Genomic DNA, 24095 nt, shown 5'->3' with positions numbered 1-24095 from the left:
GGTTCACCAGTGGGGTTATGCCCCAAGAGTCTTTGTAGATAGTTCGCACAAAAAGGATGAAATTAAAGTCAGGAAAAGTTAGCTAGGTTGTCCCAGGCCAGCCCAGGTTAGAAAGTCGAGGCTTTACTGTCACCCCGAATGATCTGTCGCAAGGGAAGCCAGGCGGGACACAGTACCTTAAGTGTGAAGGAAGCTCCAGCGGGGGCAGTTGTTCCTGGCAGCAGGTGCAAGTTGGTGTTTCGTCCAGAGGAAGAAGAGGTCTCGCCGTGGAGGAAAGATGAAGGTTGTTGCACTGCCAGGGACGAAGCCATCCGCGGAGTTCTCCGGTTAAAAGGCACTACCCTTCACTTCGCGGTAGTGGTTAACCGTGGTATTCCGGTTGCCGGGGTGCTTGGCACGGGCAAGGCGGCCACGAGATGCTCCAGGAAGGTGAAAAGAAGGCGAAACTGGTTATCCCCACCAGTCAAAGGAAGAAGACTCTCCGGACTGGAGATCTCCTCTGCCGTCGGGAAAAGTGGTGAGGCGGTTCAGCAGGGCTCCACCGGTGGTGTCGTCGTTGCAGGTCGGCTCAGTTTCTCCCTCCTCGGATTCTTAGGTCCTGTGGCGACTTCTGAATTTCCAGTCCCCAAAGCCCTGCTTTTATGCAGCAAACCCCCATTCACTCAGCCTAGCTGTCAATCAAACATGCTAAGTGGTGAGCCGGCCGGCTCACCACTTGGGCCAATCACACAAGAGTGCGACTTGAGTTACCAAGGTAACTCAGTCCAGGGTGCCTAAACCCCCTCCCACACCCCCTGTGGTACCCAGACAGAGTGGCACCACTTTTGGAGGCTTCTGTGGAGAAGCCTGCCAAAAAAGTGAAACAAAGAGCTCGACTCGGGTTGGAGTCACAGAAGAGAACACAAACGCCATTTTAGAATAGAGTTCTGGCAAAAAATACCAACCGGTGAATTAATATTAAATAAATAAACCGGCGGTATGTTCGAGGCTATAAGAATTAAATAATTAAAGTTGGTAGCCTCGAACAATGGGAAAATCCCATAGAGATATATTCGCGGTCAAATATAAAAAGTAGTATCCACTGCCACCAGCCAAAACTCGATCAGGGGGGACGGAGACGTGCCCCCTCGAACAACAGACCCCGGGGCAATCTAATTGCCCAGACCAGTACGTCTCCAATATGATGGTTTGTACAGGTTTCTGTTCATAATTTGGGACTAGTAAAGCCATTGGTGACTTTACATGCCCTGGGAGACAGTAGTCAATCCCAGGGTATGGAGTCTATGTTGGGGGGTCACTACGACACCCCTGAGTTACGGCACGGAGGGTGCTGTGTAACCCACATAAAAAAAACACATGAGACCCTATGGAGTAAAAGACCCCATAGCCCATAAAACACATGGACAGTGAAAGGAACACCTCAAATCATGTCTAAGAGTGGGAGCAAAAGAATCTCACTCTTAGCAGGATAGAAAAAAATAAACCCCAAAAAATCCAGCAAAGCTGCTGGGGTACTCACTAGGTTTGGGAAATTAGCCTTGACAGAGAATTCTCCTTAACAGTGTAATTCTGAGAAAACAAATGAGAACAGAAAACATAGCATATTAAAACCGGCAACGTTAATCCACAGACTTAACACCAATTTACTCACCATTCTTTGGAAGCATAAGGAAAGTCTCAAAACATTAATTATACTAGTGATTGATCTGGGTAGTGCTCGAAGGTACCCAGTCATCCCATCAGCTTCCACATATAGTTTATGGTGTTAGAGAAAAATTATTGCTTTATTATGGGATGGGCGAGCAGAACTGCAAGCATGAGCCACTAAGATTACATACTTTTACTAACAAATGTCATTGTTCTGTTTGTGTAAGGGTTGTTTGGTTGCTCGTTGCAAGTTAGTCTCTCCATCTATGTACTGTAAAGGGTGTGTGAGAAAACCTGTATTTGGACGTGCGCAAACACTCTAAAGGTATATAATGATATATGTTTAGTAAGTAAAGATGTGCTGCAGTGGCGAGGAGTCAGGTGGCTTCTCACTGGCACCTTGTGATATATTAAGACAGAAAAATGATTAGCCTCACATACTGCGCTCACCTTCCATTTAGAAGTAAGGTCAGTTTATGGATGAGTAAAAGTAATGCCTGGCGGCTCGATTTAATGTTAAAAAAATAAAAAATTAAGTACAGAAACAGAACAATATAGTGTGTTTATCTTCACAAACTTTGTTATCAAAGGAAACTTAACATAGCAGCTTGTATTTAAAAACTAATGACATGAAGAATTTTACGCCATAAGTAGATTGCAGATATCAACTGCCTATGCAAACAATGGCATTTCACAAAAGTTTGGGATACAAAGGTAGATCGCAGGTATCAACTGCCAACACGTGTTTCAACCCGGTGGGGTCGTTAGGGCATGATAGTTATGCAGTGTAACATTAAATGGTGAATGAGTTATGTCATTCAAATGTCCTAATGCCAAGGAACTCTTGATACCATTAGGTTATATAGATACTAAAAACATATATATATACCATACAAGCATATATATATATACCATAGAAACAGTACATGCACTCACGTGCAAACACAGTTAAAACAATCCCAAATTTGGTATATTTGTGTGCCACAGCGGGAAAAAGAGGGAAGGAGAGAAAAAGGAAAAACAGGGAGAAAGGGGGGGGAGGGAGATGAGAACAAAGGTATAATTAGATGGATATTTGCCATTGTTTAAAGAATTTTTGCGAGTTTTTAGAAAATAAATTCTGAGTATTCTATGATACCTTGTGGTCCTGAGTACACCACATCATGCAAGATGATGTCTGCGAGTGCTGAAAGTCAGCCACAGTCTATGGCATGCTAGAAGTGAAGTGCTTGCCCCATGCTATTGTGATTATAAAGAGTAAACACTTATTTAGTGAAAAGATTTTGCCAAAGAGAAGCAATGGAAAGGTACTTGGTTCAGTTAGTTGGTGCGTGCTCCAGCAGTTTGCGAATTCCTAGATAACCCATTTTGCCACTTGGACTCAGTTATGGTGTAATGTGTAGTCTCCTGAAAGTATGAACAGCAATATATGCACAGCTAGTTTACGCTCCGATAATCATAACTTGAAATGCATTTGTTATCAAGACCATCCACAAGTTGTATGACACAGTAAACGGGAGGTCTGTCGAAAAAATGTCCACAGCCTCGTATTAATGAGCCAAAAAAGTATTCTGTGAGTCTTACCTGCCTTTAAAGAGCTAGATGTTACTTGGTCTGTGTGATGGGAGATTTGTTGTGATCTGAATCTCTGTTATTTATTCCATGAAGTCAAATGTTTACACGGGATACCACAAACTATTCTGTACTAGGAAAAAAAGTATTTTGTTTGTATGAGTGATTGGAGTTGTCATTAGAGCCGTGATTCCGTATATGTAACTGTGAATATTACAGCTGTGCGTAGTGTGAAATATACGCAGTCTGGAATTCTACCCCACTCACCTGTCATCCCTTAGTTATGGGTGTGTGATTTCGCTGCTTGATTGCAGAAGAGGGGCTGCTCGGCATTAGACACAGAGATGCGGCCGTCTGCCGCTTGTAACTAGAGTCTGTATCTGGCCAGTCACGTGATGAGTCACATGATTGATCTGTGTTGCCATGACAACTCGAACGCAAAATGTGAAACAGAGTGCTAATGTTTCCCTTTCGCAAACTGAAATGCTCTTTATTATGAGCGCTGGTTCCTGTATTTAGTTGCTTAGCCTATGCCCAGTTAACTGTAAGATATAACTAACCGGTCACGTGATAAGTCACATGGTTGTCCCATGTTGCCATGACAACACGGACGTGTCCATAATTTGAGAGCCAATGTGTGGTCTTAACCCTTAAGCAGGCTGGATTAGTCCTGTGTTTTAAGCACTAATTGCTATATTTGATTGGTTGCCATGTGTCCAAAAATGGAGGCAATGTTTAAAAGAGATTATTGTGCGCACTGTTTAGATCAAAGCCCTAAAATAGGCTGGTGATATTTGTGTAAGAGAACGAAAATTGTGTTTATACACTAATCAAATATTGTGAATGTGCTTCGTGGGTTGCCTACAATGCATAACAGAGAGGAAGTGCCTGCTATAGAATACTGGTGAAACCAGGGTAATACATGTCCTTTCAATCAGAAATTGGAAATGTGAAAGTAAAGAATAATGAATATAACATTGAAAATGAGGGAGGGGAGGGGTAGAATGAAAGGTACAGACAAAAGTGTGGTCACTTGACTGTGAAATTATTGTTAGATTAAGCTTGTGTTTGTAAACACAGTGGTCATTTGACAAGAGAGCAGTGAATGCAGAATATGCAACAAAGAACAAACTTTGTGAGAAAATCATGATGCAAATATTGCCAAATGTCCATGGGTATTGCACGGCATGACTCATAAGAAAACATTAAGCTTGTGTTCTTGGTTAAGTCCCAATTTTAAGCAGCGTAATTTGCGAATAATGCAAGCCTCTTGTTGGCGCAATGTGAGTTGCCTATCTCCTCCTAGAGCATTCATCTTGATATCTTGAAGTCCAATAAATCTGATGTCTTTTCGATTATCTGATTGGTGCCGAGTTTGCCAATGGACCCCAAATGGAAGTTTTGGATCCTGATTGTTGAGATTGGCAAAGTGTTCCCGGATTCTGACACACAATTTGCAGATGATGCTGCCAACATAGATCTTATTGCAAACACATTGTATGCCATATATGACAAATTTGGACCAACAATTGATAAACTCTGTAATCTTGACTTGAAGGTCCCCATGACACGTGAAAACCTTGGTTGGAGATGGGACAAATTGACAGAAATTACAGGTGCCGCATTTATAAAACCCAATTGGTTTGTTAAGCGAAGACATCCAGTTAGTCTGTCTAGTGGATTCAGATTTTAAGAAAGAGGGGGGCTCAGTAGATGTCTAAAAGTGGGTGATTTAGTAAAGACGATATTTGGTTGGTCTGAAATATAATCTGACAGGTCCATGTCCAATTTAAGAATATGCCAGTTTTTTTGTAGAATTGAAAACAGAAATTTAGAGTCATTGAAATATTTGGTAATGGAGTTGACATATTCAGGAAAAATCTCTATGGTTTTTGATAGTTTGGGTTAATAATTTGGCACGGCCCACTCCCTCTGTACATTTGGCTGCTCTAGTAACAATATCACGATGGTACCCTCTTTCTATAAATCTGGCACCAATCGACTCACATTTTTTGACAAATTGTGCATCTTGAATGCAATTGCGTCTTGATCTCAAGAATTCTCCTCTCAGTATATTTTGAATCACTCTTTTTCTGTGGTTGCTTGCTGCATGGAAGATGGCATTTACAGGGGATTCTTTGCAATGTGTTTGTGTCTGAAGGTCTAAAAAAACAATTTATGTGGCATGTATAGGTCCTGTGAACTGAATGTCAAAACTTTTCTGATTGTGGTACTGTAAGAACAAATCAAATCTTGCCTGGCTGCCAGACCGGACCACAAGGACATCATCTATATACCTTTTCCCAAGCTTGATATCCCGAAGAACAAGATTATTCTGAAAAATACATTGATCTTCAAAGAAGGCCATGAAGAGATTAGCCAGTGAGGGAGCATATATTACACTCATAGCGATGCCTTTGTTTGAGAGTAGTACTCATTGTTGAAGATGAACTGATTGTGTTGTAGGGTGAACTGTAAGAAGCTTTTGAGCTTTTCCACATGCCTAGCGTGTATTGCTGAAAAGGTCCTAAAAGTATAGTCAATTGTTTCAAGAGCAAGTTTGTGTTGAATAGAGGTATATAGAGCAGTCATATCTAGGGTAACTAAGAAATAGTGGGGCTCCCAAAAGATTTGGTTCAGAATTTGGTGCACTAATTGTTTGATTCCAGAGTCAATGTTTTCAGCCAAACCTTCAGTGACCCCTCCTTGTCCACTCATTATCGGACAAACAGATGGTAAATGGCGAAAAGTTTTGTGCACTTTTGGTTAAAAGTACATGGTGGGTATCATAGGTCTCGTTTTGATGAGAAAAGATTTTTCCTCATTTAGACACCCTTTGGTATACCAATAGTGTATGAGTGTGTGTAGTTCATTAACTGTTTGCATAGTAGGCTTGCTATCCAATTTGTGGTAGCAGCCAGGTGTTTCAAGGTATTCCTGGGCCATAACAATATAGTCTGATTTATTAAGAATCACGATGTTTCCACCTTTGTCTGCCTCTTTTATGGTAATTGGATGATCCTCTGACAGTTCTTTTAGTGCAGTGCGTTCCAATTTAGTTAAATTACCTTTTTTTACTGGTAAATCTATTATGTCGAATTCATGAATTTCGTTGGTTGGTAAAAGATCTCAATAGCGTGATTTCCCGTGGGGGGAGGCATGAATTTGGAACGGTTCTTGTGCTCAGTAATATCCATATTTCCTTGGTGAATACCCAGCTCACTTTGAATATCAGTTAGAGATTTGCTATTTTCCTCAGCCAAATTAGAAAGAAGATGAATATTTTCTATCTCCTGAATGCTTCTTTTGCTGATTTCTGGTAATCTCTCTGATTCTTTGAAAGAAATTGGTCTATTGTGAAAGAATGTTTTAAGTTTCATCTTCCTTGTGAATTTCTAAAGGTCTATCTGGACTTCAATCATGTCTGATGATGTACTCGGGGGCAAAGGAAAGGCCATGGTTCAGTAAAGACTGTTGATGTGGAGTGAGTTGTTTGTCTGATAAATTAATGACTACGTTTTGAGAATTGATTTGTTTCTGTTGTTTTTGAGACTCAATCTCGTGAATCCTTTGTTTAAAGCATCTGCGTCTCTTCTGACTTGCTCCCCTTCCTCTTCCTCCTCTGAGGTTGTTGGAGTTGTAATATTGGGCCCTAAAGGGGCACTTGTTTGAAAACAAACTTGTTTGTTCATTTGTTTGTAACTGGATTGGTTGCCTTTTTTTAAATCTTTTTATTTCTGCTAAGAAACCTCTCCTGTTATGTCGAGCAGTATCAAGGGCTGATTGGGTTTCCTATCCATCTTGAACTGGGTTGTTAGTCTCGGGGTCTGAGTCAGCATCCGATGTGTAAGGGGTGACCGTTGGAGTTTTGACTAAAGACATTTCGAAGGGATTGTGTCCTCCGACGTATTCCTTATCTTTGATAATAGATCATCTCCCAGCTTGCTGGCCTCGGAAACATTTTTCAGTAGAGGGCGCTGCGCGGTCCCTCGAGCCGATGTCCCTTGACAGCCTCTGTATCGGCGCCGACGTCATCACGCGTATAAATAGACTTGCGCACCGTCCGTTGCTCAGTTCCGTTTTTCCGTGCTTCGTGGGGCCTCAGAATATCGTTGCTCAGTTATTCAGTCAAATATACTTCATTATTCCTCGTGAATACCGACTCGTACTCGATGGCTTCCTCATCCGAACCGACGACTCCAAGGTCCGGCTTCAAAAAATGTCGAGACTATGGAAAGAAAATGTTGTTGACGGATCCTCACAGGATCTGTTTGTGGTGCCTGGGAGTTGAGCACCATTGTTCGGAGTGCGAGGACTGCATGCCCATGACGGCGAAAGCCTTGAAGGAGCGTAAGGGGAAGCTCGAGAGAGTTAAGGCGGTTAAAACTTCTTCGAAAGTTTCCTTGGCGGAGTCGAGACATTCGTCTCCTCGCCATCACAAAAGACATTCTTATTCTAGGTCTCAAATCAGTTCCCATCACTCTTCGAGATCTAAGCATTCAAAAAAGAGACGTTGAAGATCCCCTTCCTCGTCTTCCGTTTCCCCGAAAAGGGTCTCCTGCCCCACAAAACATAGCTCTCAGGCTGAGTGGGAGGAATTCCGGAAAAAGATGCTTAGCGTCTTTGAGAAAGCGGCCTCGACCCCCTCGAAGACTGCTGAGGGTGATACCCTGGGTGAAAGACCCGAAAAATCAAAACGCCGCGAGTCGCAGCACCCGTCGAAAGAAGCCACTCGAGAGCGTCACGAACCCTCGAGTAAAGACAAAGTTGCGTCTTCGCCATCGTCGAAGATCTCTTCGACGCATAGATCGGCGTCTTAAACGGCATTATGGAAGGGTGCTTCGACGCACAGGTCAGTTGAGTCGACGCCGTCTTCGAAGCCGAGAAAGGACAAACCCACGGTCACCTCACAGCCAGTGGCCATACCCAGAGCCTCGATCAAGAGAATGTCGTCTACAACCTCGAGTAGAATTCCGATACTCTCGAGTTCGAGGCCTCTACCACCTTTTTCGACTCCTTTTTCGATGGCTTCGAAGCCTTTAACGTCCGCGGGGACGACGTCGACATTTTCTCAGCCAATCATGACAAATTCGGCCGCTTCTGCTCTAGAAATGGGATTTATACCATTTTCAAGACCTGATCACTCCAGAGCCTTACTTATTTATGAAGAAGGGGAGGATTCGAATCAGGAAAGACCTTTTGAGTTGCAGGGATCTGCAACTCCTGTACCAGAGGAATTTACCTCTGAGGAAGTTAAATTGAAAGACCTCCAAGAATCCTTACAGGAAGCAAGTGGGTTGGACACTTCCCCAGAAGTGGAATTTGCCAGAACAGACCCAGGGGAACATGCTGAAACCCCTTATAGAACCTTGATGGCAAGGATAATAGAGTTTATGGGGTTGTCCACACCCTCGCCTGCTTTTCAGCAAGACGACCTCACAGACATCTTGGTCAAAGGTCCACAGGAGGATCCTGTGGTGCCATTTCATGCGGCATTACAAAGGAGAATATTGGCAAACTGGGAAACACCTGAGGTAATCCCGGCAGTTAACAAAAAATTATCAGCTAAATATAGGGTGTCTTCTGCTGACCCTGAATATTTATCCAAACACCCAAATCCGGAGAGTCTGGTTGTTCAGGCAGCTACTTCATCAGGTAGTAAATCGGCTTACCCTACTGTTCCACATGACAGGGATGATAGGAGATATGACTCTATGGCCAAACAAGTTGTTTCTGCATGTAGCATGGCGTTGAAATCCATCAATGCTACTTGTATGCTCGCAAGTTTCAGCCACACACTTTGGGAGTGTGCTTCATCAGCGGCTGACTGCCTCCCAGAGGGAGAAGAAAGGGAAGCGTTCCTAAACAACATCAAGGATAGTAAAGAAGCTATGTGCGAATCCCTTCAAGCTGGCATCGATTCTGCTGACAGCATCAGCAGGTCCATGGCGGCAAGTACAACAACCAGGAGATTTGCTTGGTTGCGGAAGTCTTGTTTTGCTCCAAATGTGCAAAGCAGACTCTTGAATATGCCCTTTGACGGCTCTTCCTTGTTTGGTAAGAAGGCAGATGACAGTTTAGAAAAGCTTCAAACATCAAAGGCAGCAGCAAAATCCCTGGGAGCTGTAATCCGTTCGACACCATATCGCCCCTCACGAACCTCTTGGAGAGGTAAGTCCTTTCGCTTCTATTCTGCATTCAGAAGAGGCAAAGAACAGCCGGTTCAAAGGGGTCAGAAAAAATTCACCCGAGGTGGACTGGTTAAAAATACAAAAGCCGCAGCAGCAGCAGGTGCATCTTTACCCTCGGCATCTGCATCAGCCGCCTCCAAACCGCTCTGAGGACTTTCCTCACAAGACACCAGTATGGGGCAGGTTAACTCAACATCTGACGGAATGGCAGGCTATTATGTCAGATGCTTGGGCATTGGAGACAGTTGCCCAAGGTTACTGCCTGCCTTTTCTGCGCATCCCTCAGAGTCCTCCACCGGGGAACAGCTCTCTGAAAGTTCCAGATCCGCTCCTCTTGCAGGAAATTGTAGACCTGCTAGAGAAAGGTGCCATAGAACTTGTAGCGGAGAGGAACCAGGGCTGGTACTCCCCCTACTTTCTCATACCGAAGAAAGACGGAGGACTGAGACCTATCTTGGACTTAAGAGAATTGAACAAGTTTCTCAGGAAGGACAAGTTCAAGATGGTAACTCTCTCTCAGATCCTTCAGGCCCTCCAGCTCCAGGACTAGCTGGTATCTCTGGACGTCCAGGATGCTTATCCATCTCAAACACAGGAAATACCTGAGGTTCGCAATTGGCGACTCTCTTTATCAATTTTGAGTTCTGCCATTTGGGCTGACCTCCGCCCCGAGGGTCTTCACCAAGCTAATGTCGGTAGTGGCTGCAAGTCTAAGGAGGGAAGGTATTCACGTCTACCCCTACCTGGACGATTGACTGATCAGAGCTGTATCTCCGGAACAAGCTCAGATTCAGCTAGATTATGTCTGCCACTTCCTTCACAAACTGGGCTTCTCCCTCAATTTAAAGAAGTCACAGATGATACCGTCACAGAGACTCCAGTTCATTGGAGCGGTCCTGGACGCTTCCCTGGGAAAAGCCTCGCCACCAGAGGTGAGGGCTCAAGATATTCTGAAGATGGTCACCAAGTTTCAAAATGCCCAACGTCTCCCAGCCTTCGACTTTTTGAGGTTGCTAGGCCTCATGGCATCCTGCATCTTCCTTGTGCCAGAGGCTCGCCTGAGAATGAGATCTCTTCAGTGGGCACTGAGAACTCAGTGGTCGCAATTCTCAGGGAGAATGGCAGACCTCCTTCAGGTTCCGGACAAGGTGGCTCGAGACCTTCAGTGGTGGGCCTGCCAGAAAAACATCTTGAAGGGAGAACTGTTTTGGCAACCATGGCCGGAGATAACAGTAGTCACAGATGCCTCACTCACGGGGTGGGGAGCCCTTAACAACGACTTTACCATCAGCGGTCGTTGGTCTCCATCGGAGTCCAGACTACATATCAACCTGTTAGAGCTGAGAGCAATCAGACTAGCGCTGAAGGCTTTTCTGCCATGTGTAAAGGGGAAAAATGTCCTGATAATGACGGACAACACAGTGGCCATGCACTACCTCAACAAAAGAAGAGGCGTAGGATCACTGCCACTGTGCAGAGAGGCAATGCAGCTCTGGTTTTGGGCAATTCAAGAAGGAATCTCTCTATCGGCAGTACACCTAGCCGGAGAGATGAATTTGACAGTGGACGCTCTGAGCAGGCATGGCACAGTCTCCCACGAGTGGGAACTAGCTCAGGAAGTTCCTTCAGGAGATCTTCGCCCTTTGGGGAACCCCTCAAGTGGATCTATTCGCCACCCGTACCAACGGAAGTGCGATCTGTTTTGTTCAAGGGAATTTCTCCCGAGAGGAGCTCTAGGGGACGCGTTCGTAGTGGACTGGGAGTTTCCACTCATGGGGCATGATCCTAATTGCCCCAGACTGGGCCAGGAGAACGTGGTACCCGGACCTTCTGGACATGTCCGTCTGCCCTCCAATTCGTCTTCCACTCAAGGAGAATCTTCTCTCATAGAAGGGAGATCAGGTTCTCCATCCAGACATCAGAACCCTCAACCTTCACGCCTGGCTTCTGAAAGGTTGAAATACAAGGATTGGGACCTCCCTGATGACATCATGGAAGTGTTGCTTTCGGCCAAAAGGCCAGCAACAAAGTCTTTATACCGCTGTGTTGGAACAAATTTTGCAGCTGGTGTAGAGAAGAGAATATCAACCCCTTTTCAAGTGGTACACCAACGGTGTTATCCTTTCTACTCTACTTGGCAAATTCAGGCCTTCAAGTTGGCACTATGAAGGGCTATCTCGCAGCGCTATCGATCTTCAAGCGCACTGCAGAGGAGCCATTGTATTTCAAATTACCCTTAGTAGTACAATTTCTAAAGGGATTAACTAATGTCTATCCTCCAAGACTGTTCCAGGTTCCTTTATGGGACTTAAATTTAGTCTTAAATTTCCTGATGGGTACTCCTTTCGAACCACTCCACTCTTGTTCGCTAAGATTTCTCACCCTTAAAACTCTCTTATTTGTGGCTTTAACATCTGCTAGAAGGGTGAGCGAATTACAAGCTCTATCTTGTAAACGCCCTCATACAATTTTTCATAAAGACAAAGTTGTCCTACAGGTGAAGCCTAATTTCCTCCCAAAGGTGGTTTCTGAATTCCACATCACTCAGAAAATGACCTTACCTTTGTTCTATCCGCCTCCCCATCCGGGGAAAGAGGAAGAAAGGCTACATAGGCTGGACCCAAGGCGGGCTTTAAGCTTTTACATCAGCGGACTTGCTAGGATTCGGCAAGCAGACCAACTGTTTGTAGGTTACTCAGGGCACACATTGGGACTACCAATAACAAAACAAACCATTTCCAGATGGATTATTTTGGCCATTCTGGAATGTGACAAACTAGCAGGGAAAGAGCCTCCTCAAAATCTTAGGGCTCATTCAACCAGGGGTATCGCACCCTCCTCGGCCCTCCAAAGAGGGGTTCCGGTTCGAGACATATGTGCGGCTGCCACATGGTCGTCAGCACATATCTTCACAAGATTTTACAACCTGGATTCTTCCTCTAGTCAAGAGACTAGGTTTGGCAAAGCTGTATTACATTCTGTTCATTCCTAAAAGGAAACATGGCGTTTTACTCCCACCTTCAATTACACACCACTGCTATGGGAGTCTATCAAAGATAAGGAATACGTCGGAGGACACAATCCCTTCGGAGAACAAGTTACTTCTTACCTGGTAACGTTCTTTCGATGGGATGTTCATCCGACGTATTCCTTATCGTCCCTCCCATCCATCCCTGCAGTAACACTTCCCTTGTGGTTGCAGCTTACGCTCCTTCAAGGTCAATAACCAATTCATGTAAAACAACTGTTAACGTCAAAACGGAACTGAGCAACGGACGCTGCGCAAGTCTATTTATACGCGTGATGACGTCGGCGCCGATACGGAGGCTGTCGAGGGACATCGGCTCGAGGGACGTCGATGCGCAGCGCCCTCTACTGAAAAAATGTTCCAAAGCCAGCAAGCTGGGAGATGATCTATTATCAAAGATAAGGAATACGTCGGAGGAACATCCCATCGAAAGAACGTTACCAGGTAAGAAGTAACCTGTTCATCTCCATCATATTTGGGCTGAAAGATATAAACACGATCATTAAGATAATCTTTCTCATCACGATTAAAATTTACGAAACTTCCTTAACTTAATTTTGTCTTGATATTCTCCTAAAATGGCATACATTTTTTCAAAATTCTTGTCTTTGGAAGTCGTGGCGTTCTTCATTTCAGAAAGTGACCCGGACATGTTCTCGTTCTGCATGTTTGAACCCACTGGGGTCGTCGTCGGGGCATGATACTTATGCCATCTTTTTTCCGCTGTGGCACACAAATATACCAAATTTGGGGTTGTTTTAACTGTGTTTGCACGTGAGTGCATCCACTGTTTCTATGGTATATATGTTTGTAGTATTTATATAAACAAATGATATAAGAGTTAATTGGCATTAGGACATTTGAATGACATCACTGATTCACCACTTAATGTTACACTGCATAACTATTATGCCCTAACGACGACCCCAGTGTGTTGAAACACGTTTTGGCAGTTGATACCTGCGATCTACCTTTGTATCACAAAGTGTTGTGAAATGCCACTGTTTAAGTAGGCAGTTGATAGCTGCAATCTACTTATGGCATAAAATTCTTAGTCATTCGTTTTGAAATACACACTGCTATGTTAAGTTTCCTTTGATTACGAAGTTTGAAGATAACATACACACTATATTGTTCTGTTTCTGTACTTTTTTATTTTTTTTAACATTAAATCGAGCTGCAGGGCATTACTTTTACTCATCCATAAATTGTACTTACTTATAAATGGAAGGTGAGCGCAGTATGTGAGGCTAATCATTTTTCTGTCTCCATGTATGTATGTAACTGTGAGATTTATAAAGCACAGACCAATCATGCAAGTAGAGGCACAATGTACATAGAGAATGTGCCTTGTGTGTTAGATGTTCGGGTGCAGGGGGTAGCCGAGGATCTGGGATTGGTTGGTTGAGAAGAGGAGGGAGGGCGTGCTGCATTGAGGAGAGGACTGTTTGAGTGAAAAGAAATAGGGAGATGTTCTTTTAACCCATTAAGTGCCAAGGGTGACGTATCTCATCCTTGGGATTACCTCCTTGTTGCTAAGGACGAGATACCTCGTCCTTGGCACTTAAGGGGTTAATGAAACAGAAAACGTTAGAAGGCATTGAATGGCGAAATACCAAAATCACCAAAAAAGGCCTTGGTACTGGGGGTGTGGGGGCATGGCAGTTAAAAGTTTAAGACTAGGGCCTTAAGGTCATTTCTGAACAGCAGGATGGGCATTCTTATCTGCTTTGGTAACGTGTTCCAGCGACAAGATATGTAGCATGAAAAGGCCATGTCTTTGTTTATAGTCTGGGGATGTTGTGGCTCCTGGTCATGTGCTGCATAATTATGCACAATTAGCTCCTGTATAAATTTGCAATAACTTATTCCTGTCTTTTTTTCACTTTTTTTCAGTGACGCCAATCCAATGCCAAGTAATCTACAGCATCCTGTCCACTCTCCTTCGGTCTCCAATGGATCACCCACAGTATCTTTAGCACAGTCTGTGGAGTAAGTTATGGTTATTTAAACTACTCTGAATGATGACGTAAACTAGACGTTATTTGAATTAGTGGACGCTTTTGCTCAGAAAAAGGGATTTGTGAAGGTAGCTTGAAAAGGTAGATTTGTGTAGCTTGAAAAGGATCAGTGGAAAAGAACTATTGAACTGGCAAATGGAAAACATTTGTTTCTAATATAATTCCTTCCTCATACAGATTCCTCATTGTAGTTGTATCTTCTCAAGCATAAGCCATCTTTGGAAGCTTTTTGAGCCACCATGGGGCACATATTCCTACACTTATTAGCCCGCTGCCACAAGATGCGTATGGAGGGTACCCCTTTCCAATGTGGCCCCAAGTGCAACCGCAAGTACCCTTGGGTTGATAGACACGCCACGTGCAATCTCTGCTTACCGAGGGATCACCCCGAGGCTAACTGCAGAGCGTGTAGTAGGTTCAAACCGAAAACACTCAAGGACCGTTCGATCAAGCGTTGGGCCCACCACGCCAGGCGTCTATAGGCCATGGCAGCGGAGGACGCCTTCAGGGATGGCAGTGACTTTGTGCTTTCGGATGGCGAGGGCAACGTGGCGTCAATTGACAGTCAAGCGCAAGTCCCCAACCTCGGAAGGTCGTCCGGCAGGGCGACTATGGGGAAGACCCCCAGCGACACAAGCGCTACCCACAGCACTTCCACAAAACACATGAAGTCCAACCGAGACTCGACGCGCACGTCGAGTACTCGGAAAGAGGCACATAGAGAACGGTCCGAATCGGTGTCCTCTGGGCGTTCTCGATCTAGATCGCTGCATGACTCCAGGCAACCATCCACTGTTGCCAAGAGTGCCTCGCTCCCAAAGGTAACAGAGGTTCGATCGTCAGAAGACGAAGCCGACCTCTATCCCCAGTCCGCACTCCAGATGTGGGCGTCAACAGGCCGCGCAACGACTGTTCCTGAGTCCCAACCTCCACACTCTAGAGATAGGGACACTAGCCCCGAACCTCTGCGCCAGACGTCGAAAGGCTCCGTATGGGCGAAAAAACAGGGTAAACACTCTTCCACCCACAGGGAAGGGGAAAAACAACAAAGGAAGCAGTCTAGTCTCTGCCTCCTTCCACACCTCAAAAACATTCTACTCCACATAAACAGATGGACAAGTCTCAATATTCTCTTATCCCAAAGACCCCTGTTCAGACCAGTAGGTCTAGTCAAGATAAAACAGGGAAAGCCCTCCAGGAAAGAATCATTCCCAGTTCAAGAGAATGGTCTACTGATGACATAGACAGAGTCATGTCAAGGATGTCATCATTGGCAGATTTCTACGCCAAAACCCTGAACACTTTCTCTACTATACCCCAGACGGGTCAACACCCTCAGGCTCTAAGGATCCTATACCCCCAAGTAAGAAGTCCTGGGTTGAAGCTCCTACTTCAGACCCCTTCAGTATACAGCCCTATTCTCAATATGAGGGAGATCCATCCTTTTGTGAGGATCCAGATTTGGGCATGTTGGAAGAACAAACTGGGACGGGCTACTATGGGGATGATGAGGACCAAGAGGAGGAGGACGACGACCCAGGAACCTGCAGGGTAGATTCCCAGGTAGATACCCCCGGTTACTGACTCCCCTGTCGACAACCAGCCTCTCTTGAATGAAGTTCTGTCCAGAGCGGCCGAACACTTCCACATTGACACCCAGGCTGCTCAGGAAGAGAGGGACTTTGCCGAGGAGTTAGTAGGAGAAAGGAAACCTGTTGCCCAGGCCATCCCTATCCTTAAGTCAATACAAAGAAGGATAGTTGAGAAGCTTTTCAGGATAGCCCAGACAGACCCACTGTACATAAGAGGGCATCTGAAACCGGACTCCCTGGTAGTTACAAACACCCGTAAGAGGGCAGGAACACCCTTGTCATCGTCCGAAGCACCTCCCGACAAGGAGAGCAAGAAGATTTATGGCTTGGGCAGAAAAGTAGCCTCCACTTCCGCCTACCAGGCAAGGATTGCCAACTCCACCACCCTGCTGGCGAGATAAAACTGCCACCAGTGGGAAGAAGTCGCTTCACTCGTAGATTCCGCCCCAGAACCCTTAAAAAGCCAATTGGCACAAACTTCGGCAGAAGGAAGAGCCGTGTCCGGTTGCATATTGATAGCAACCTTTGATGCCGCAGATAACGCCGCCAGATTGATAGCAGAAAGTACTGTTATCAAGAGGCATGCTTGGTTGCGGCAGTCTGGGTTCAAAGCCGAAACCCAAGCATCATTGATAGATAAACCAGTGGAGCCGGATCTATTGTTTGGAAAGGCGGTCGAGGACGCGCTGAAAAATGCCAAGGACGAGTATGAGACACTCAAATCCCTAGGCCAACTAACCAATAAACCCCCACCCAGAGAGGGAATGACAATTTTTTCGTCGCCCACGCGGACAAAATTCCCAGAGAGGGTCTAACTATTCCCAGGGGCAGGGTACACAATGGAACAACAACAGCCAGCAGTCTACCCAGGGTTATGGCAGGGGTAATAAGAGAGGATGTGGTAAAGGTAGAGGCAGCACCAGTAGAGGCGGCGGCATGCCTCCACCAAAACAGTGACGCTCCGTTCAGGGTCCCTTCTGACGTATACCCATTAGGGGGACTCATTTCCAACTTCACCCAAGCTTGGGAAGTGATCACATCAGACAGATGGGTGCTGTCCACAGTGTCCGCAGGATACTGCATAGAACTGTTAGAGCGTCCCCGAAACCACCCTCCACGACAAAGAATACATTCTTTGGACCACTAGAAGATCCTCCGTGAGGAAATCGTCAATCTTCTAGCAAAGGACGTGATAGAACTCGTCCCGGGTCAGCAGGTAAACAAGGGTATTTATTCAACTTACTTCCTTGTGCCAAAAAAAGATTTGACAATGCGCCCAGTATTGGACTTACGGCCTGCAAACAAGTATGTCAAGCCCCAAAAATTTTGCATGACTACTCTCCAAGAGGTAATCCCCCTCCTAAAAAAGGGGGGGTTACATGGCAACATTGGACATGAAAGATGCCTATTTTCAAATTTCCATGTTCCCAGCGCACAGAAAGTACTTGTGCTTCAAGGTGGACAGTCTGCACTACCAGTTCAAGGTACTGCCCTTCGAGATAGCTTCGGCTCCAAGGGTATTCACCAAGATACTGGCGGTGGCGGCAGCACACCTACGCAGGGAGGCAATCCCGGTGTACCCTTACCTGGCTGACTGGCTCATCACGGGGGAGACCCCAGTAATTTGCAGAACAAACATTCAAAGGACGATCGACCTCCTCTTCGAATTAGGTTTCTCAATAAACGAGAAAAAGTCAAGTCTGGCACCAAGCACCTCCAAACAGTTCCTAGGAGCTATCCTAGACACACAAGAGGGGTTGACCTTTCCATCAGAGGAAAGAATTCAGAATATACTGCTACAAATTCCGCAATATCAGGCCGGTCCCCAAATAACAGTACGCAAAGCAATGCGTTTGCTGAGCATGATGGCGTCATGTATTTACCTGGTCCCCCACGTGCGCCTGCGCATGCGTCCCATGCAGGAATGGTTGGCGAAACAGTGGTCTCAGGGAAGTGGTCAGTGGGACGATGTAGTGGTCGTTTCGCCAACACTTGTACAAAGCCTTCACTGGTGGACAAGAGAAAATCTGTCCAAAGGAAAACCCTTTTACGATCCCGAGATACAGGAGGTTGTCACAACCGATGCATGCCTGACAGGGTGGGGAGCTCACCACCTCCACCACACAGCTCAGGGTCTCTGGTCTCACTCAGTGGCCAAGAATCGCATCAACCTGCTAGAGCTTCTGGCAGTATTCAGAGTGCTTCACGCGTTCGAGTCCTACCTGCTGAATCTGTCAGTGCAGATCCGGATGGACAGCACTTCAGCCATGTTTTACCTGAACAAGCAAGGAGGGACTCATTCGCCAAATCTGTCCAAGCTTGACCAGAAAATTTGGATATGGGCACTCAGACGGAAGATCTCCCTGTCATCTCAACATGTTTCAGGGGATCTCAATTCTCTGGCGGATGCTTTAAGCAGAGATCCCTTCCGAGAGGAACACGAATGGTGTCTACACAAAGAAATCGTAGAAGATATCTTCTCTCAGTGGGGTTCTATTCGCCACAAGTGAAAACAGACAATGCCCAGGATTTGCATCCAGGTTCCCCCAGCCAGACTCCCAGGGGAACGCCCTGTGAATGAACTGGTCAGGGATGTTTGCGTACGCTTTTCCACCAACTCCTCTCATCAGGAAGGTGGCCAACAAGATGAACAGAGAATCAATGATGCTCGTCCTAGTTGCTCCCATGTGGGTGAGACAACCGTGGTTCCCACACCTACGCAGACTAGCGGTGTGCAAACCCATCAAACTCCCGGGCTGGTACAACCTACTGTCCCAGCACCAGGGTCAAACGGTGCATCTCCAACCCAACTCAATGAACCTGGCAGCATGGCTCCTGAGGTCATAGAGTTCGGACATCTCAAATTACCACAGAGATGTATGGACATCCTAAAAGAATCTAGGAAGCCAAACACAAAGCACTGCTACTTTGACAAATGGAAACGTTTCGTTATCTGGTGCCAGAATAAGCAAGTCAACCCAGTTGAATGCACTCCTTCCCCAATTGTCACATACATGCTACACCTGCTGGATGCAGGACTGGTATTTAACTCACTGAAGGTACACCTGGCAGCGCTGTCAGCATACACCACTTCCCATAACAAGGTGTTGTGGTTGAAGATACCAGTGGTTAAAGCTTTCATGGAAGGAGTAAAGAGACTTCACCCTCCTATTTCAAACCCACCACCAGGATGGGACCTTAATGTGGTGCTATCTAAACTCATGGGCCCCCCATTCGAACCCATGCACAAAAGCAGTCTCAAACACCTGACCTATAAAACGGCCTTCTTAGTAGCAATAACATCTATAAGAAGGGTCAGTGAAATTCAGGCTCTGTCAGTGCAGGATCCATTCTTTACAGTTCATAAGGATAAACTGGTTTTACGTACACACCCTAGGTTCTCACCGAAGTTTATTTCAAAGTTCCACGTGAACCAGTCCATCGAGCTTCCGGCTTTCTTCCAAGACCCACAAAGCTCAGCTGAGGTGAAACTACACACCCTAGATGTGCGTAGGGGGGTCCTCTACTATATAATCAAAACCAGACCGCTAAGTAAAACAGATCAGCTGTTTGTCTCCGTAGCTACAGGCAGAGAGGGAGATCGCATCTCTAAAGGTGCCATTTCTAAGTGGATTGTTAACTGTATCCAGCTGTGTTACTCTCTTTCTGAAAAAACTCTGCCTTTCACGCCAAGAGCCCACTCTACAAGAGGCATTGGGGGCACTCTGGCTTTCATTGCAAATGTACCCCTTGACACCATTTGCAAAGCAGCTACTTGGAGCTCTATTCACACTTTTACTCAGCACTACTGCATTGACACCCATTCCAAGACAGATACTCAAGTGGGACAAGCGGTTCTAAGACATTTATTTGCTCATGACCCTTCTCACATCCCACCTCCTTCTAACACTGCTCGCTAATCTATGCACAGCATGTGATCTAAGCAGATTCCACAAGCCTCAGAAGGGATACATTACTCACCGTAATCGTATTTCTGATGCTTGTATCTGCTTATATTCACATGCGACCCACCCTTCTTCCCCTCTTGAGAGAAGGTGCATGGATGCTTGTAGTCTTATCTATCTATCTGCTTGGATTATCTGTACTTGCGCTACTCCTCATGCTACCTCATGTCAGAAAAAATACAATCTGAGGGTCCTAGACGCGTGAGGGATCATGGGTACAGTGGACGTCACACTAGGGATAGTATTACTGGCACACCCTGTGTTGACGCCCATTTTCGAGTTTCGAAAAACAAACTGTAATATTCTGCAGCTTCCACTAGATGTCGGCCTATGCACAGCATGTGAATCTAAGCAGAGACAAGCATCAGAAATACGATTACGGTGAGTAATGTATGAGATATATATATATACACATATATATATATATATATATATATATATATATATATATATATTTCTGAGGCTTGTGGAATCTGCTTAGATCACATGTTGTACATAGACCGACATCTAGGACCCTCAGATTGTTTTTTTCCGCCATACTGGTCGGAAGCATTTCGCTGAGTTCCCTGGCCTTAGCCATACTTTTGCTAAATATTGTTATATTTACCCATTTCTCCACCCCAACGTCGAGTCACCGAACTTCCACACTCGACGCCGGCCCGGAGTAGAATTCGACCGTCGACAGCTGCACGACGGATAAATAAACAAATATATGCAGCCCTCTATTCCCCATGACCGTAGGTTCTTTTTCCATGAACTCAGTATGCTGCTTGGAAACCATCGTACTTTTGCTGACCTTTCTGTATGATACCCTGAAGGCCTTGGGCTTTATTTCCTGCTTGGTTTGCGGGAGGCAAATGTCAGTGTTGGATACCCACTTTGGTGGGCATCATGAAACAAAGGACTGCAGATCTTACCAATCCATTTATCCTAAAGCCTCTCGGAAGAACGTCACTCAATTGTTTACATACCTCCACAAAGGAAGTAAAGGAATGCCATAGCTGCCAGCGTTGGATCCTTTGTTGAAGAGGGTGCAATCTATTAGTGATTACGAAAAGGAAGAGGCTCCTGTAGCAAAGAAGAATAAGAGGAGGAAGCACAGGAAGACATTATTCTGTCACAGTGCTTTCAGACTTCACTCTTCCTTCCCCATGAGGAAGCAAAGCTATAACTCCTGTTCCAGGGACACTGAGGCAAACTCTAAGAAGTTATCACCTACGCAGATACCTTTCCCCCAGAAAGTCTTCCTTTCCAGGACAGTGGAAGGAAATCATGCTCAGAGTGCCTGATTGCTACACTAGGGTCACAGGTGATGGTGGCTTCGGCCTCCACGTCAGAGCCATTGCCACCACGCTTGTTGAAGTCAACAGAGGTGCTTCCTGATTTCACACTGTACGTATGCAGGGCTGAACCGGCCCCTCCTTTGGAGACTGCTCTAATCCCACACCGCTCACTCAGATTTGCTTTCGGGTGTTTCAACCTTGGTGCCAGAACTTCACTGGAACATGCTGCAGAATCTCAGAGTGAGTTCTTCTCAAAAATGGGTCAAATCTTCGATAAAGAGGGGGACCCCATATGTTAAGGGTTTGAACCTCTGGACTCAATTGAAGAACAACATTTTCCTGAGGTGTTCTACAAATTTGCTGACCTGGCCTATTTGGCATTTGGTTTAAGAAGTGCCATTGGATTGGGCACCTCCCTGGAGCTGGACATTTTGCAAGCACCCGCCTGTACAAAGCCTCATGCATCATTTCAGAAGGTTATGGTGTCCCTGGGGCTGTTTGCGTTCACTAGACCTACAGCCCAATTTGCACTGACTGATATTTTGGGTTAGGGGTTTCTTAGGGAGACCCTTCTTCCATTCAACGTTGCTGGTGCTGCTGCCATTATAACTGTGCAGTCGAAGCCCACTTCGGTTCCCCCCGACTGAGAACAGCAGCTGCTGTAGGACTTGTAGGCCACAGGTCACTGGCCTGCAGGGTTTCACGGCTCAACTCTGAACGTCAACCATTGCACAAGAGATTCCTTGGACAAAACTGGGCCACCCAAAGCCTCCAAAGGCCTGAAGCACTTCCAAAGGCTACTGGCAGCAGGATCTTCATACATATGTCCCACCTGGTTGGTCCCATCAACCCAAAGGTTAAAACACTGACAAAGGTCTTGTCCGGATCATTGCAGAGAGGTAGGCCTTCTCCAGGACTTGGCTGGAGGCAGAACTGGTCAACCTTGGCAGCAGTCTTCAAGTCGTCAGAAAGTTGCTCCTCTTTTCGTAGTCTATACTGGCTGCAGGATTCCTACATTTATCCCAAATTCGATCTGGGAGCTGACCCGGCTTGCCAATTGCAAGGAAGGATGTGCACCATTCAAACTTGCAAAGGCTATCAAATCATAGACAAACACTTCCCCCACATCTTTTCAGCAACAGACTTCCTCCTGTCTTGTACTGGATTCATACAAGCCATTCCCAATCCGGCCAGCATGCAAACATTGCTACCGTGCCTGGGAAGCTCAAGCCATAGCCCAGGAAAGGGCTTACCATATATGGCATTTCCTGACTTGAGAAGGCAGGAGAAAGACCAAAGAACGAGATGTCCAAAGGACATGGCAAAACATGCATGGCCCAGCCTTTTTGGATATGAAATTGCAGGCAGTTAAAGACGAAAAACAAGGTAAAAAAATATCCGCCGCTGCCAACCCTTTATAGGCACATAATAAAAATGAACTAGAATTGTTACAAAAGAAAAAGAAAATGGATGCATAATACCCTTTCTGCACTTCACTGTAAAGTGATGTGTGCTACAGTAAAATAAACAAAGGAATCTCGCAAAGGGGACAGGATTCCCCTGTATTGGTAGCCATATGCACTGTCCAGTGCCCCAAATTGAGAGGAGTTCATCAAGGAAGGTAAAGGAAAACTACTTTACTTACCTCCAAAAGTCAGGATATAAACCAATGTGTGTGGGTTCTATTGTCAGTGGAGAGCAAGCTCCAAAAAAAGAAAATCTCAACTCTTAAGGTTCACCTGTTCCACCAGATTGAATTGAATTATTTGTAATGCGCACCTGACGAAACCAATCGTATCTGGGCACAGCTGGAACATACCGAGTCAACCAAAAATCAACCACCCAAAAAGACCTTGTCAACTCTACAAACACTGATGCCCAAGCAAACCAGCCATTCCACCAATTTCCCAGGTTTAGCAGAGAAGATTATTATATTATAAAATGTATGAAGTGCGAACTAAGGCCGAGGTCATCCAGGTGCTAGGAGGAGCAGCCCAAAACAATCTGTTGCCACAGGTTAAAGTTTTAAAAAATTTAAAAAAAGAAAGAAAGAAAAAGAGATTAGAACAAGTGAATCTTCAGCACTCTCCTGAAGTGGAAATAATCAACCAGTGCGCTCAGATATAGCGGAAGAGCATTCCACAAGCTGAAGATAAGTCTTTAGGGCCTTCCAGAAAGCAATACGTGTTTTTTGTGCTCGAATTTCCATTGAAAGTTTGCTCCAAAGCTTTGGGCCATATATTCCAAACCGAAAGGTCACCCATAGTTACATATCTAGAGGGTGGGATCTGCAGCAACAGGTTGTCACAAGAACGTAGCTGGCAGGCTTGTGTATAGACCTTGATTATATCCACCAGATAACTAGGCGTCAACTTTTTAACACGTTTAAATACTGTACAGAGAATTTTAAAATCTATCCGTTCCTTCACTGCAAGCCAATGCAGTGATTGCCGCAAGTCTGATATTGGGTATGATTTTGCCACTCCAAAAATATGTTTCAAAACTGGATTTTGGGCTATTTGCAGTCTCTGTACTTGAGTAATCGGGATTCCTGTCAACAGAGCATTGCAGTAGTCCAAACCTGAATTAGGGAGAGTCCCCACGACTGATGCATGGTCTTTAGCTGGTATAAAAGGTAGGATGTGTCTTAACACGCGTAGAGTGCAGAAAACTGATTGAACCTTCACACTCCACTGTGCCTTAATCCCCTGGTCCTCTTCCCAAATGCAACCCACATTTTTTATCTTTGGTGCTACAGCCAGATGTGAGCCTAGAAAACAAGGAGACGAAGGGCGC

The 24095-nt window shown here is 45.4% G+C and overlaps 1 protein-coding gene across 5 annotated transcripts in view; it reads left to right on the top strand.

Moving 5' to 3' along the window:
• The window catches only part of PPP6R1 (protein phosphatase 6 regulatory subunit 1), a 1952116-nt gene that overhangs the window by 1888402 nt on the left and 39619 nt on the right, over positions 1–24095 (top strand). For all 5 annotated transcript variants that reach the window (XM_069638194.1, XM_069638176.1, XM_069638186.1 and 2 more), the window contains one exon: positions 14335–14430. In XM_069638194.1, coding sequence (XP_069494295.1) covers positions 14335–14430 — 96 coding nt within the window. The remainder of the gene's footprint in view (positions 1–14334; positions 14431–24095) is intronic.

The sequence above is a fragment of the Ambystoma mexicanum genome, chromosome 1q (genome assembly GCF_040938575.1).
Source record: "Ambystoma mexicanum isolate Mex_15411 chromosome 1q, UKY_AmexF1_1, whole genome shotgun sequence".
Taxonomy (NCBI): domain Eukaryota; kingdom Metazoa; phylum Chordata; class Amphibia; order Caudata; family Ambystomatidae; genus Ambystoma; species Ambystoma mexicanum.
This window is presented reverse-complemented; position numbering and strand designations above follow the sequence as displayed.